This window comes from Haliotis rubra, unplaced genomic scaffold, assembly GCF_003918875.1.
Source record: "Haliotis rubra isolate DU_JTF1 unplaced genomic scaffold, ASM391887v1 Scf11, whole genome shotgun sequence".
Classification (NCBI taxonomy): Eukaryota; Metazoa; Mollusca; class Gastropoda; order Lepetellida; family Haliotidae; genus Haliotis; species Haliotis rubra.
In genome coordinates this window covers 3048086-3065000 of record NW_025765003.1, presented here as the reverse complement: position 1 = coordinate 3065000, position 16915 = coordinate 3048086, and the positions used below count along the sequence as shown (strand labels likewise).

The 16915-nt window shown below is 42.3% G+C and overlaps 1 protein-coding gene across 3 annotated transcripts in view; it reads right to left on the bottom strand.

The window, feature by feature from the left end:
- Positions 1-6983, bottom strand: part of LOC124284714 (BTB/POZ domain-containing protein 6-A-like) — a 9848-nt gene extending 2865 nt beyond the window's left edge. Inside the window, exons 1-3 of one of the 3 annotated variants that reach the window (XM_046720823.1) lie at positions 6910-6940; positions 3589-3793; positions 428-706 (exon numbers count right to left, since the gene is read on the bottom strand). In XM_046720823.1, coding sequence (XP_046576779.1) covers positions 428-687 — 260 coding nt within the window. In that variant the 5' untranslated portion in view covers positions 688-706; positions 3589-3793; positions 6910-6940. Of the gene's footprint in view, positions 1-427; positions 707-3370; positions 3493-3588; positions 3794-6909 lie in introns of those variants that run through there. The other 2 variants (XM_046720830.1, XM_046720836.1) reach the window with 2 other exon arrangements.
- Between the last annotated feature and the right edge of the window lie 9932 nt (positions 6984-16915).

Genomic DNA, 16915 nt, shown 5'->3' with positions numbered 1-16915 from the left:
AAAACTGAAATACACATTAACTCGTGCAAGGTTATCTCGTCCACTGACCACAAAGATTCGATTGTTTACGATGGTTTATACGCCCTTGTTGATGTAAGACGATATAGGCCGCACTTGAAAAATAATTTGACCCCATAATAACCAACAAAACATTACTAGACTGATAATTTTATAACAGTTGATTAAAATACCAAAAGTATAAAATAGAACCCTAGTACTCATAAGATAAAGATAACCGTGGAATAAATAACCTTTTTTTTGTTCCTTTTTCAGCCACTATTCAACATGGCTAAGACTTTCCTTAGCCCGGCAGAGGTCTTATTTATGACTTTGTACTTGTTACCTTAAGTTGCTAAATAATCTGGTAATCGTTAACGTATTCGTGTGTTGGTGTTCTATAAGTAGGAATAACTTTGAAATGTTTTACCTCACGAAAGCCTCAAAGTCTTCACTGCTCACATCGGGAATTGTAATGTCTTCTTTCTCAGCTAGGGGGCCATAAAACATGGCGTAGAAGACGCTGCTTCTACTGATAAGCACGTGGCGATGAGCCGTCACAGGCTTCTTCTCCTTGCCCACTTGGAATATGACGTCACACGTCTCTGAAGATCTCGACATGTGTTTGTTGCTTTGGGAGATGTCGTTGCACGTTTGCAACTTCCTCAAGGTACCGGAAGCGGAAGTCATGATGTCATTGGCACGCCTTCTGAAAAGCAGTACTTCAGATTACTAAGCTATTCAAGTAAGGGTCAGAATGGTGGTTAAAGCGATGGTTCGACACGCCGATAAACCGGGTTCGAATCTCCACATGGGTATATAGTGTTCGGCCCTTTCTTGGTGCAGTTCTCCATGATCCTGCTTGAATATTGAAGACCGTACCCACTCAATATGGTCCAGCTGTAGGCATCCATAACTAGTTCATCGCGTATTAGGAAAACTGAGGATAGGATGGTCACTACACCTGGCTATTCCTCATGGGGCACAACTGCATGGACCATTCTTCTTGATATCAACCACTGGCTCACCTGAGAAAGATGACGTACAGAACGCCGTCACATATACCGGGAACGTCACTGTGCGGCCCCAAATAACATTCACTCACATACCCCACGTATGTAGGTAACTGCCACTATGTACAGCTGAAACATCGCTGAATGCGGCATAAAACACTGTTCACTCACAAACACATTGACTCTTGTTAACGTGCGGGGAATTCAATTGGCTGTTCGTTAGGAATTTGTTGCACATCGAATCGACAGAAACAAACATTCGACACAACTAATCACTCAATGAAATATAAAATAGTTATCCGATCCCAATTGACAGTGAACTCGCTCAGTTTAATCTACTTGAGTACAGGCTGTGGCTAACGGAACCCTGAGATTTTAGTACATCCAGGTAGTGTTTTACCTGTTGGAATAATCTGTCGCACAGGTAAACAGCTATATCATACGGCTTACACACGACGAACCTACCCAAAGTCACAAGTCATACGGAAAACATCTACCCAGTAAACCTTTTATATTGTAGGAGACGTTTATTTCAGGCGAGAAGCAATACACTATATATAGAACTATTCACCTGAAGCTAAGTAGTTTGCGAAACGTATTGACATGGCTATTTATAGTATCATAACAGCCACGATTTCGGAGTTCAGGTTAGATCTAGCCGTCACGACAATCTGTTCCCTTACCTGGTTGTCCGGGCACTTGTCGAGTTATTTACATTTACCATCACAGTGTATCAATTCTTCAACCTTTCTATGGTTTTAGTTGCTTTTATGGGGTATTTTAAAGTATTTTAACCGTTTTGTGCTTTACACACTGTAAAATTGTATTTCGTTTCTTCAGCTAATATCGATAGTCTGTCATACAGACCCTGAACAAATATATCCAAGAAAGCCCATGCAAGTCTAGAATATGTGGCAAGTCTAGAATACCACAGTTTCTGAGAATGAAGAAAGCCTCTGGGGTCCTTTTCATTATATTTTATGATTATTATCTATGAACCGTTTTTCTGTAAAATATGTTCATTTCAGAGACAAGATGTTAATCTACTGATGTGACAAAAATAACATTATATCACTCTCGTAACATTTATGTCAACAGTCTTACTTCAAATTTGAAGAAAAACAAGGGGAGGTACTCGATTTGGAAGTTTAAGTGTTTGACGTCAGTGAGTGTCTGTATTGTTAAGATCGTGACTGGGTGTTAAATCGATATATCTCGAACAACTTGACGAACGAAATTCACGCCACACCTTTCAAAGGTGATTATATATAATGTAGAATTTACGCATAAACGAAGGATGTGAAAAATATAAAACATATATATATTACGTAATATTTACTGTTAAATTTAACACCAGCGGATGTTATTATTTAAAGCGATACAACTGATAAATTACTAAGTAATTAATTCTAAATACAACGAATACAAAAAAACATGTGATGCACTTCTGTTGTCTTTTGTATGAAATGAGTCGAGTTGCTGAGTGGATAAATATTGTTACCATGGCAATTAGCACAGTTGCGCCAAGCTTCCTATGAATAATCGAATCTGGGCCATACGAACCCGTTACATTAAGGACGAGTGAGTTTAGTTTTACATCTAATAGGCTATCACACTTTCTCATCATGTGGGGAATCGAAACCGGGTCTTCGGCGTAAAGAGATAACGCTTGAACCACTGGGCTGCCCCTTTACTTTTAGAGTAGGTTCAACGGCCTTCTAAAGAAGGGGTGATGTTTCAAAATAAATTTATACAAATCAATAAGGTTTCGCTAATAATTACAACAGCCTCGATGAATGAGCAAGGGAGTGAGTGAGTATTGTTTTACGCCTTTTGAAGCAATTATTCCATTCATATCACGACGGGGAACACCCAAACCAAAACACGAGTCTCCGGAAATTGGATTTTCACACAATGTAACCACTGGGGGATTCGAAGCCGGGATTCCAGCTTAACAAGCAAACACGTGAGCCAATTGGCTACCCGCTATGTTAATTCCTGAAACAAAAATTAAATGTTCTCATCTGTTTTACCTTACACAAAGGATACGGTAGAGTCAATCATCCTCAGTGAACCCGGGCGTTATATCTCCATACTTTAAGGATAGGTACCCCGGGCCCACCTACCTATAACCTCGTTACTGGGATGATGTCACCATCTCCATCCCGGGTATCTCGGGTATCTTTAACTACGTATAGAATTGATCTGGCTCGATCGAGGAATTTGTTTGGGTGGCTACATCACTCTATATTGGACTAAACACAGTGCTACAGTGTCGAATGAGTTCGGGGTGGGGGTTATTTTAATAGCACGACAATATTATTATCTAGATAACCAAGGAATCTAGCCATTCGACTTACACTGTTCCTCAGGATTTGACATGTACAGTGAAAACCCGTTAGTCCCGACCTCGTTAAACCAGAAACCCCCGCATCCCGGACAGCAGAGTATTCTGACAACGTGTAACAAATTCCTCGTTTATCCGGTCATTCGGTAGTCCGGGTGATTTCATAATAACCAGGAGATCTGGATCAACAGCGTTTCAATGAACTCCTCACAATATGAAGCGTATACGCACATTTGGATCTCTCGGGGAAGTCCCCGTCAGTCTCCACTCGAAGGGATTGCCCAATCCGTTCGACGTCGTGTCGGCCCTATTGCATACAATTACGACAGGCGACATGCAGGCGAGATAAGTTGCCCCCAGCGTACCGGGTTAACATGCTGTTACATTCTTTCCTTGTTGACGACATATGAATATGTCTATCGTCGTTTGTGGAGACCTGTTGTGTTTTAAAAATAACATTCGGCGTCAGTACAGTCTTGTTTCCTTGTACAGGTGAATGACAGTTAGGCAACATGTGTTAGAAGGCAGGCTACGTTTGTTGATAACAGTATCGGATAGTGTTTGAAGATCATTTTAAGATCAGCAATATTCCGGCTATATGGCGGCGGGGACAATTATGGTAGTGATGGTTATGAAGTTGTTACTGCTGCTGAAGGCTATGGTTTTAACAATAATGAAATAATTAATCAAAATACTACTAGTAATACCCCATGACGTGGTAGTAGTAGTAGTGGGTGAGTGAGTGAGTGATTTTAGCAATAATCCAGCAATATCACGGCGGGGGACACCAGAAATGGGCTTCACACATTGTGCCCATGCGGGGAATCGAACCCGGGTCTTCGGCGAAACGAGCCAACGCTTTAACCACTACAATGCGACGCGACAATGCGACCTAGCGACAATTTTCAAGGTCAAAATATGTAGCGTTGTCGCCCCATCTTAGATGTGTTGATTTCACACAGACAGACAGACAGACAGACAGACAGACCAAACAGGGATACCAGGGGGACCCTAGCAAACACGAACTACACATGTCGCATAGATATATTCACATAAGCGCATGCTTACATTGTTTCAGTGCATTGTTTAAGGTTAATGAGGCGGATATAATTTACGATACAGTCTTTGTGTCTCCAGTTCGGAGTTTGCTCTTGTGTCAAGTTGTTTTGATAGGGAACTGATAACATTCATAAAAACAATATGACACGTTTGATAGGGATACAGAAATACCTCACTCTTAGATAAACAAAGTATGTTTGTTTATATGTTCTTTAACTCCCAACTCAATAATATTCAACCTATATGATGGCAGTCTGTAAATAGTCGAGCATGGACCAGACAACCCGGTGATTGACATCATGAGCATCGATCTAAGTGATATGGTAAAACGCATGAAGTCAGCCAGCCTGACTATCCGTTCCCTTTTGTCGCATTTTACGACAAGCATAGGTTGCTGAAGACCAGTTCTAACCCGGATCTTCAGGCAATCGACTGGGATCTTTGTTAATGTTTATTCGAAATATGTTTAAGGGAGGAGTAGTTTACCAAGTACCAGTCGTAGACAAATGTTCAAATGAGCCGAGGTTGCTGCGTGCAAAGGGAGGCTATTTCACAGTCTTTTCAAATCGTCGTAAAACAACAGTTGTCTCCCCTGCATGCACACTGCAGTTCCAACCGTCGGTGCCTTGCCGCTTTTCTTGAATCGATACACACGGAAGCTTTCTCACGCTGCGTTGTCGATTGAATTTCGAGAATGTTTCTCCGTGAAGCCTAATGTATTGCTGATGAACACTTTCAGTCCGAACAAACGCTAGTTTTATAGTGCCAGGCCAGTGATATGTCACAGTTTAACATTGGTGCTTTACTCTGACAGAGACACTGCGTGAAGTTTCTGGCGTTCTCCGTCTGTATTATGGATGGAATATTGCTAAAAGCGGCGTAAAACCATACTCACTCACTCACTACTCCGACAAAATGTATTGACCACTAACCGATCCGTCTTCCTTTTATCCGTCATGCTGTTGATCACTGGATTGTCTGGTCCAGATTCAATTAGTAGCTGGAATATTGTGCGGCGTTAATCAACAAACAAACAAACAAACAAAATCATTTATCCATCTAAACGCCAAGCTCCAGGGTAACAACAAACCAGAAACCATAGGAAGGTCACGAGTTTCGTATAATTCGTATGTAATGAGACCGAGTGTGGTATTTTATTTATTACTCACGTCTTACATGCATTAAATTGACAAAATAGCGTATTTTTTGTTATCTTTATGGTTTCAAACCGAAACCGGTTTCATAAAGAGGTTGCGGAAGAATTTTGTTCTGTAGTACACTTTTTGCATGACGTCACACTGTAATGACGTCACTATGCCTTGCTCGTCTGCCCCATTGGTAACCGATGTCACGATGCATGTAAGTTGTCATCGCTTCGTACAGCCTCCTACATTAAACTACTTGGTAGCACCCCGTTTCTTGGTTTGCAGCTGCTTCACTCAGCTAACATCACTGGTGGAAACTTTGCGTTTATGTTTTTTCGACGGATGTAATGTCTCAGTTCGACTCACAATTAAACAGCGACACGGCAACGTCCGCAATGTTTACATTCCCACAATGCATATAACTTGTAGAATGAATTCACGTGCTTGTAAGAATCAAAAAGTAGTTCAGTCACAACGTGACCTAATTGTGAGGTCATCGGTTATCCAATCAAATCGTTAGAATCTCAGGTCAAGTCGTTACGACACAGGTCAACGCGATAAGATACTCGTGTGACGTACGAGATCAGTATGCAACTACCCATGCGTTGACCACGTGGGTAATAAATATGATTATGACACCCTTATCAAATACACCATCATCCAGTAACCTTTTCTTGTTTGTTACAGATTAGCCACATTCAAGCATGAATGTATACTTTAGTGTACGTTAATAACATTTGAAATCTGTTTGTATTTGAACACCTAAAGATCTAGCCTTGTGCGGTTTACAGCGAATTTACACACACACACACACACACACACACACACACACACACACACACACACACACACACACACACACACACACACACACACACACACACACACACACACACACACACACACACACACACACACACACACACACACACACACACACACACACACACACACACACCGTGGTCCTGAAAGTTTGTTAAATGACCATTGAAACACTCCTCAAATTGGGTGAAAATCAATTGTGCCAAAAAGCTCTATCCGCCCCTGTTCCTACATCGCTGCTGCCCTTGGTACTCGCCTGAGGACTAAGACGAGTAGTTCCGAAGCGTAAGTTCCCGTTATATCCTATATAGGGCCATCAGTTCTACATCAGATATAGAGTAGCCAGTTCTCGTTATGCCCGATATAGAGTTGTCTCTTCTCGTTACATCCGATACAGAGCCCTCGGGCAAATACAGCATAAGGACATATGTGAAGATCGTTGACGGAGACGACCCATCTCCCAAAATTAATCTAAATAGTTCAAAATGTCATATAATTTGGAATTGTAAGCACCCAGCATACATACCTTACGAAGATACAACCTTCTTATTGGCAGACCTACAAGGAAATTAACATTCAAATAATCTGCTGATGCTCGCTCAAAGTCTATGACAGTTGTGTGTTTTTTGCGGTGATAACACGCTATTTTTAGATCTATTCACCCGTAGGAAGATTCAGAGTAACGTCGATCTAGGATATCGGAGAGAGTTAGGTTAATGAGAGCGTTTGTGTTTGTTTGAAAAGAGTAATATAAATATTGTACATAGAGCTAATTTGTAGCTGTCATTGCGTACACAATGTATTGTGTTATGTAGTTGCCTTGTTGATACTTATTTATAGATCATTGTTCTATCAGATTCAAGGTGGTTTTAACCGCAAACATATGCATGAGTAGGTTCGGTCTAACGCAAATCGATATTGTCATATACATGTATTCTCGCTCCAAGGCTGTACTGAAGGCTAAGCTTCAGTAGTTCTATCCTTTAAAGAGGCAAGTCTAGACAGTACTAAGGACCACAGTGTGTTATTTATATTTTTTAAAAGAAAATATCATTTTAACTATTAATTATTACCTGATAATAAGTCTAATATGCACGCTGTTTGTATGGAACGTTGGAAGTTCGAGATGGAATATAATGCCTGGTTTTGTCCAGCCAGATTCCCATTCCTCATTGTCATGGTACAAATTCTATTTCTGGTATATGACGGACTGCCAGAGTGATTCAGTTCTTTCCATCTATACTCAGCAAAAAAAGAAACGCAAAAGTGTTTTACATGTATACTTTATGTGTTATATAAATGATCAACAGATCATAAGAAATTGTTCAAATTTGGCACAAGTCATTGTCACTGACTAGGTTCATAATGGTAGACATGAAACAATGGAATGACAAGGTGAAGGTCATCTGGTCTGGATATCTTGTATTGCCCCATGAGCGTCGCCTGGCAGCGAAACCAGTCAGATTTCGAATTGTGACCTGGGGAATGTTCACTCACTCTTCCTGCAGTGCTTGTGCCAACTGTTAGAATTTTTGTGGAGCTGTTGCAAACGTTGATCAAGAGTATCCCATAAATGTTCAATGGGGGCTTAGATCTGGAGACCTTGAGGGCCATAACAATACCTGTATGATGTGGTTGCTAAAAAAGCAATTGTAAGCCATGCCGTTGTCGTGTTGAAAAAATGACGTTTGTCTGTTGCATAATTGGACGTACGTGTGGCCAAAGAATTTCATATGTGTAAATTGCCCCAGACGTGTCTGTTCTACCGGTATGGGAGATGGCGACCCACATCATTACTCTTCGCCACAATTTCCAGCATAAGGGTCCCCACGACGTCTTCCGTCTGCACGGAGAAGCAAAATATCGTGACTCGTCACTAAACCAAACACGTATCCATCGTTGCTGTGGCATATTCTGTGTCCTTGACTCCATTGGTAGCGTCGCAGCCGATGATGGTCAAAAATGACGTCTCGAACTTGGGCGAACACCTGCGGTACGTAGACGCTTCCTCACTGGGCTGAAATCCTCCGCAATCAAAATATCTTTGTGACGAACCCGAATGTACCTGTTCTGTTTCTATTGTCAAAGCGCTATGGTCGCTTTGTGAAATTAGGAGCAGTCAGCAGAGTTGTGTATCACTTATGAGGTGAGGTGAGGTGAGGTGAGGTGAGGTGAAATTGGGTTTAACGTCGTGCTTGAGAATATTTCGCTCATATGACGACGTGCATGTGTGTGTATGTGTATGTGTGGCTACTTGTACTAGCCCAGACTTAAGCTGGTTTTATAGTGCTAGCCCACTGAGATACCATGCCGCAGTTAAGCATGAATACCCCACTCAGACACAGTATACTGACTCCGAGCCGACCAGTCCTTGTTGTACCCATTAATGCCGAGCGCCAGGCAGGGACCAACAAGTACCATATTTTAACGTCTTTTGGTATAACGCGGCCGGGGATCGAACCCGCGACCTTCCGCTCTCCGGGCGGACGCTCTAACCATTACACCACGGAGGTGGTTATGTATCACTTATGAAACGACCAAGGGCACTTGATTGTATTTCCCTACAGATCCACCCGGTGACATCTGCTTATACATCAGCTAGTGTATCTCGTGTAAACAAGCCGCCTCAGCAGGGATCTGCCAAGTCACGTTGTCATAGATCCAGCCAATAGAAATCCCACCTGGCTGTTGAATTGTTGTTTACCCAACCTACACGGCCTCGGACCACATTCGAACCCCTTTTACCACGACCCGTGCTGTTTTCATCCACCATCTGTACACGGTGTTGATGTCAGCTTCTTTTGAACCTAAGTTCAAGGCCGTTGAATATTAAAGCTCCATATTTCAGGTGACTGCTCTTGCTTGTGAGTTCTGCGAAACCTCAATGTTGGATCAAGGTTGATATTTTTGGGTTGAAGTGACAAGTGGCAGGTTGGACAGCATGAGACAGGACAGCCCGCGGAGGATATTAATTACTGTGGGCTGTCGTGTCACTGTATATAGCTAGGAAAGAAAATAATAGTGGTCTGACGCAAGATTCATGCTTCCTCCGCCATCAAAGACAACCTTGAAGTTGAACCCGGACCCGCGGAACATGAAAAGTCTCAGCATGTATCGTGTCAGAAAATATTGTCGTATGTTCTATGAGAAGGGAATATGAAACATAAGGATTTCACTTTATTATAGCGGTAGAAAACATGATATACTGATGTGCAAAAGAAAGTACACACTTGGTGCTTTGAGACTATCAAAACAACGTAAATATTTTGCTAGCAATGTTCCAATTGGGTACGATATCTATAGTGTTATTGCAACACGTACACAATGTTTGTGACTTGTGAGTCGCAATCAAAACACTTTTCTAAATATTACGCTGTTTTCAGGAAAACATTTTACCAAAGCATCATGTGTACTTTCTTTTGAACGTCAGTTTATAAACATATCGAATGTTTTCTTGAATCACGACTGTTAGCGCTGCGCAGTAAACATAAAACCATTTCAGCATACATCCTTCCTTGTTAAATGTGAAAATATGAATTATATATGTGAGTGAACGTGCTTGTATCCTAAGGCAATGCTGTTAATGTGAGTGAGTGAGTGAGTGAATTTCAGTTGCATCAAGTCGTTTCAGCCTGATGTGGCTTAGAACACAAAGTGCAACAGTTCGTGTTAGGCGATCACGACTAAGGGACAGTGAATCTGGGATCCAACCCACTATAACGGCGGTTTGTTGCAAGCCCAAGGGACGCAACTCTGCACAGCGAACGTAGACATGGGAGATACTGGGTTTCGCATATGTCTTGAAATAAGGCAAGAAATGACAATACATGTGATTTGAGTTTTTTGTTTGTTTCTTGTTTTACGCCGCACTCAGCAATATTCCAGCACTGGCAAACTGCGGTGCTAAATAGTCTTCCTATAAGCGAGCAAAGGTTGGCAACGTACTTCCCTCGCTTCGGTTCGAAAATATTTTTAATGTAAAAATAAGATATCGCCACCATCAAAGGTAAACACCCATTTCCTCACAGGGTTGTGCTCTCATATTTCCAACCTCATATCTAATAAATACTCACGTAAAATATATTTCATTCAACATTTTAAGCGCCACTCGTGGCATATCAAATCGTTCTTCTCCTCCATTACCCCTGCCAGCTTCCGGTCCATTTATATGGCCGCAGTCTTAAAATAATCGAGTCTGGACCAGAAAATCAAGTGATCAACAGCATGAGCATCGATCTACGCAGCTGGATTACCATGTCATGTGTCGACTAAGTCAGCGACCCTGACCACCCGATCCCGTTAGTCGCCTCTTACAGCATGTATTACGGAAGACCAAATCTAGCCCGGATCTTCCCGGGTCAGTTCGCATGTTAATAAATGGGTAAATGAAGAGATAGACGGAAAATAACTGAGGGTGTTGTCTGCTTTACGGTCACGCGAATGTGTGCTTTTTAAAAAATAAATAAAAAATAAAAGGAAATCTAGTCGAAGTGATTTGAACGTATGCCAGTAGCAAGAGGATGGAGAACCTGGCGAGTGGTGTAGTGCAGGCACAACAGTACATGGATCTGACCTGCTAGTACTTCCGTTCATTATATTCCTGTAGTGAAACAAACCCTGCCCTGTACACACTGTATGGATGAACCCTGCGATCTGGCTGGGGTTGTTTAGTCCATCTTGCAGCCCCTGAACAATTTCATTGTCTCTTCCGGGCTATGCTATCCTAGCGCTCTTGCCAATATAACCAGCCTAAGTTTAGAAAATTCTTACTGTACCGACTCACTGGGGCCTAGGTCAGGTTTAAATGGAGTGTTTTGTTTCTCTCAAAACTATATATTTTCAGACATTAAACGTTCAGAGTCCGTTGGTTAGACTGGAAGTCTACTACGCATGCGGGCCACGCGGCAAGCAACAAGCAGAGCACGTGGTGAGATTGTTGACGATGGTGATGGTATCTACGTTGCAGGAACATCGTTGCAGTTAGATATAGTAAGGTGAGGTGAGGTTAGGTGAGTTGAGGTGAAATTGGGTTTAACGTCGTGCTTGAGAATATTTCGCTCATATGACGACGTGCATGCGTGTGTATGTGTATGTGCGGCTACTTGTACTAGCCCAGACTTAAGCTGGTTTTATAGTGCTAGCCCACTGAGATACCATGCCGCAGTGAAGCATGAATACCCCACTCAGACACATTATACTGACTCCGAGCCGACCAGTCATTGTTGTACCCATTAATGCCGAGCGCCAGGCAGGGAGGGACCAACAAGTACCTTATTTTAACGTCTTTTTGGTATGACGCGGTCGGGGATCGAACCCGCGACCTTCCGCTCTCCAGTTAGATATAGTTATAGTGATGTGCACTCTGAGAAGCCAGAGTTGTTGGTTGTTTCAGTCTTCTTAATTGGCCGGGGAACCAACAATTCACAGGGAAAATGGATAATAATAATCTAGAATATTTATAAAGCGCCTTTCCAGGCTTCATATCCTGCTCAAAGCACACACATATAATCTGATTACTATTACCCCGAATAACCCAAACTGCCTGTCAGGCGCTAGAAGGTTAAAAGTCACATGACTTATACTACCGGGTACCCATTTTCTACTGGGTGAACAGAAATAATTTTGAACAAACTTACTTGTAAGGTGAGACCACGTGCATCACATGTGCTTCCTTGTGGGGCAGGACTGAAGTCCTAGAAACTCTCAGGGGTCAAGCTGCCAAAGACGGACTCTCTGCGCCCAACATTGCTTAACTTCAACTGATTTCTGACCTGAGTTCTGTGCACACACTACAATGACGTACAAGGACACTCTATTTTTGGTTTGAGACGAATTGGACAGTTCACTCATCACTTTTACAAGAACCGTAACACATCACATGCACTGGACACAAGAACACATACCTGGACACAACACGTACACACTCCAACACACTCACTCATTCAAGACATAGCAACACATACCTGAAGACACCACACGCACCTGGCAAAACACACGTGAAAATAAATTACGCACGCAGATGCAGGGGCGAGATGTACACACCAATATGTCATAAACAACAGGAATACAAGACATTTTTTCAAAAAAGGCCAAATCGAAAAATAATAGAAAAAACAAACTCAGACAAACAAAAAACAACAACAAAAAACTATAAAACCCCAACTAAACAAACAACAGAAAAAACACAAGAAATTAAACACAGGCAAAGTGGACTATATTCAACACAAACACAGTGAACCATATACTATATTACCCACATACGCACTTTTGCACAGTCGTTAACGTGGGCAGCCCATGGAGCACAGACTCACAGTCTGTCTCACAGTTCCTGAACCACAGTATTTCCCCTACTGCCTAGCTCTCCCCGTAATGCTAAAGCCCTAAATGAAGCAAGACTAGATTTCCCCAGGTTCTGAAGTTCCAATCTTACCGGGGCTCCGTTTCAATTTAAAAGGAATTATTTGTTACTATCAAACTTATATATATTCAGAGACTAAGCGTTAGTCTAAGCACAGACCAGAGTATACGTGAACCCTGGAATCTGGCACAGAACACGATGACCAATTCTCATTAACTTAATCACAGCGGGTCAGCTGACGGCCTCGGCTGGTGTTGTTGCCGACGTGGCTGTTATTGCCGACGCCTGCAGGGGCGTGGTTGTTATCGGTGTGAAATAAGCACCAGAGTACATCTGACATATTGTATCACCTGGAGATATGACCACACGAGCCATCTGGCGGTGTTTCTGCAGGTCATGACGCCGATAACCTACATCGTATGATTTACGGGATTTCAAACAAACATGCAAAACATCAGATACACAAAGGCTAAGTCCCTTGGTGCTGTGATCTGCCATGTAACAAATTTCCTGTCGGGTACCCTGTGAACAACTTCTGTGAGACCCGTGAAGATCCGGGGTAGAATAGGTCTTCAGCAACCCATGTGCTTGCCATAAAAAGGCGACTATCTTGTCGTAAGAGGCGACTAACGGGATCGGGTGGTCAGTTTCGCTGACTTGGTTGACACATGTCATCGGTTCCCAATTGCGCAGATCGATGCTCATGCTGTTGATCACTGGATTGTCTGGTCTGGACTCGATTATTTACAGACCGCCGCCATATAGCTGGAATATTGCTGAGTGCTGCGTAAAACTAAACTCACTCACTCACTCACTCACTCACAACTTCTGTGATTCATTATGATGCCATTCAACCCTTGTCGTAACTTTATTAGGTTCACTCTTAGGGACAAGCCTCGTCTTATAGTTCATGCGAGTATATAGTTCATGTATTCCTCAGGTGTTGAAGAATTCAAAGAAGGAGTTATGGTTCTACCACTAAGGTTCCCAGACAGAAATTGTTATCCTTAGTTAACACTAATCCTTGCAGGAGAAGTTGTAGCTTCACAAACAAACTGAATGAAGCTGACATTTTCTTTCTACACATACAAGAGTTCGTCAATCAGTAAACGCCATTAATTGCAGCCACACAAAATGTCGACGACTGCTTGTTTACTTGTAAACGGAGACAGGAGTCCTGCAACTGCTGCTACTACTACTGTTGCTACTACTACTACTACTACTACTACTACTGCTACTACTGCTGCTACTACAACTACTGCTACTGCGGGGCGGTGGGGTAGCCTAGTGGTTAAAGCGTTACCTCGTCACGCCGAAGACCCTGGTTCGATTCCCCACATGGGTACAATGTGTGAAGCCCATTTCTGGTGTCCCCCGCCGTGATATACCTGGAATATTGCTAAAAGCGGCGTAAAACCATACTCACTCACTCACTCATACTGCTACTGCAACTACTTCTATGACTCTAATACAATGGTACTAGACTTGTAAACAGCACGTGTTCGTGAAACACGCTGTGACACAGCCGATGCAGGTAACACACCGCGAATACCCATGAACATACATAGTTATCAAGCCATGTATTATAGCCCCAGGCAAAACAATAAATAGTAAAAATACATCCAGATATTGGGAGTTGTGTAAGTTGTGAGGGTATGAGTCACCTAAGCGTGACTATTTTGTTCAATCAGTCAATTAAATGTGAACGCATCAGTAATTAAAATAATAGTATTAATTATATGGATCCTCTGGAAAATAGAAGAGTCCCTCGACTGCAGCGAGAAGCAATTCGTGATAGAGGGGAAGTTTGTTTTGAACCGTTGTGTACAGTCTCGTGGTATCAAGAAATCTGGCAATATCTCCTTGAGACAGTACTTGATCCTAGTGGTTTAGATCAAGAGGTGTACACACTCCCGCCCATCAGTAGCTCGATAAATACGACATACAGAAACCGACGTCAATAAAGGTTCATGTAATTTATAGTGCCTAGACCCTGGACAACTGTTAGTCCGAGAAAGCCTGTAAGTCCATCAAATACCGATCTACTGTCTACTCGCGTTTATTTTACTAGCGGTAGCTGTAACTAAGATTAATATAAAGCTCAGTAAAAATGTGAAATTCAAAAGTGCATATTACAATACATATTCATGAAGATAGACAAACACGTGGTCTATGAATATATATACAATTCTGATAGTAACATAAATCCCATTTAAATACAAAAGGAGCCCCAGTGAGATGGGAGATTCAACTTGAACCAGAGGAAATCTAGACTTGCTTCATTCACGGCTTTAGCATTGCAGGGAGGGCTAGGAAGTAGGGTCAGCATTTATATTTTGTGTGTTTTTCATCGCCCTACCGACCCTTCTAATTTTATTGCCGTATCCCCCCCAAAAAAACCCAATAACAAAAAAAACAAAAAAAACAAAACAAAACAAAAAAAAACCCAAAACCCACCTTTTTTCATTCCAACACCGCCGACTCGAACCTAAAACGTACCGCCTCGTCATATAAAATGTTCATATCTTTTATTCAGTCGATGCCACAAGTCCAAAGAACGCGAGAAATTGTAATAAGAATTACAATAAATGAGAATCAAGAACATTATTCAGATAATTTTGTCTTTTTGTCTTTAAGTTTTTGTTGTTGTTGTTGTTTTTTCCCTACCGAATGACCCATGTTCAGAATTTGGTGGCCACGTGAAACACATGAAAAATGATGCTGTGGTTCAGGGACTGTGAGACAGACTATCACGAAGACTACAATCGTACGTGCACGTTATGCACGGTGCACAATCTGGATGTCTGAGTGTTTGTTGAAAGCATGCTACTTGCACACGTATTCTTAAAATGTGAACAGCACACAATAATTGTTTCACAACCAAGTACCAATAAAACACTCTAGTGTAACCGGAAATAAAGCCGGCGGTTTGCTGAAGACCATTGCCAACGCTCCCCGAGGATGCGACCCATGAAGATCTGGGTTAGAATTGATCTTCAGTAACCCATGCTTGCCGTAAGAGGCAACTAACGGGATCGGGTGGTCAGGTACGCTGACATGGTTGACACATGCCATCGTATCCCAGTTGCGTAGGTCGATGCTTATGCTGTTGATCACTGATTGTCTGGTGCAGACTGGCCGCCGCCATGTAGCTTGAATATTGCTGAGTGCGGCGTTACACAACAAGGAAACAGAGCAATGAGTATGTTGTAAACATGATGGGCGTGCAACCATAGTTAGATATTTTAATGTTAACTGAACTATATAAAATGCCATCACTTTTGAGATCTACACTGCAGTTTATCACTCATGACTTACCACGGGTCGGACGTCTGAGTGTAACGTCACGTCAACAAAACAAGTATCTGGTACATCTAAGCATAGAGACCATATTATATGGTCTCTGATCTAAGGTTTCGAGACCGCACAGCCATATTAACAACTCCGACAATTCCTGGTTGAAATCAGGAACCGATACAGAGACCCGTGCATAGCCGATAGTGGGAGCACAGCATCCGGCCCGACGTCCAGTGGAACGCGTAGTTTTGTTTTCGCTACACCGTCAGGCACGCCTAAATCTGGTGGTTGTGCAAGGTGCTGCAGCAAGTCTTTAGGACGCTCGGGAGTTTTATGGTTTGGCATCACCGGCCCACAAGCTCGTATTTCTAATTAGTGGCACTTTGTATGACGTATGCTACCAGGACGGTAGTCTGTCCCTGAACCGCATTAATCCTTCCCTGCATTGCTAAAGCTCTAAATGAAGCAAGTCTAGATTTCCCTAAGTTCAGGCTAATATATGTATTCAGAGACTAAGCGTTAGTCTACCGGGGCGGCATCGGTCGAGCTCATGTTTTATCCTTTGTGCAAATACAGTGTGAGATATGAGTGTTGTTTTACGCCGCCCTTAGCAATATTCCAGCAATATCACGACAGGGGACGCCAGAAATGGGCTTCACACATTGTACCCATGTGGGGAATAGAACGTTAAACCAATGGGATACCCTACCGCCCCTGCAAACGTAACATCACAACAATACATATATACGATATATACACAAAGTTAAGGGCAGCATTTTTATTGTTTTGTGTTTCTCATCGCCCGACCGACCCTACTAATTTTATTGCCAACACACACACACACACACCCCACCATTTTTTTTTTTCCATTCCAACA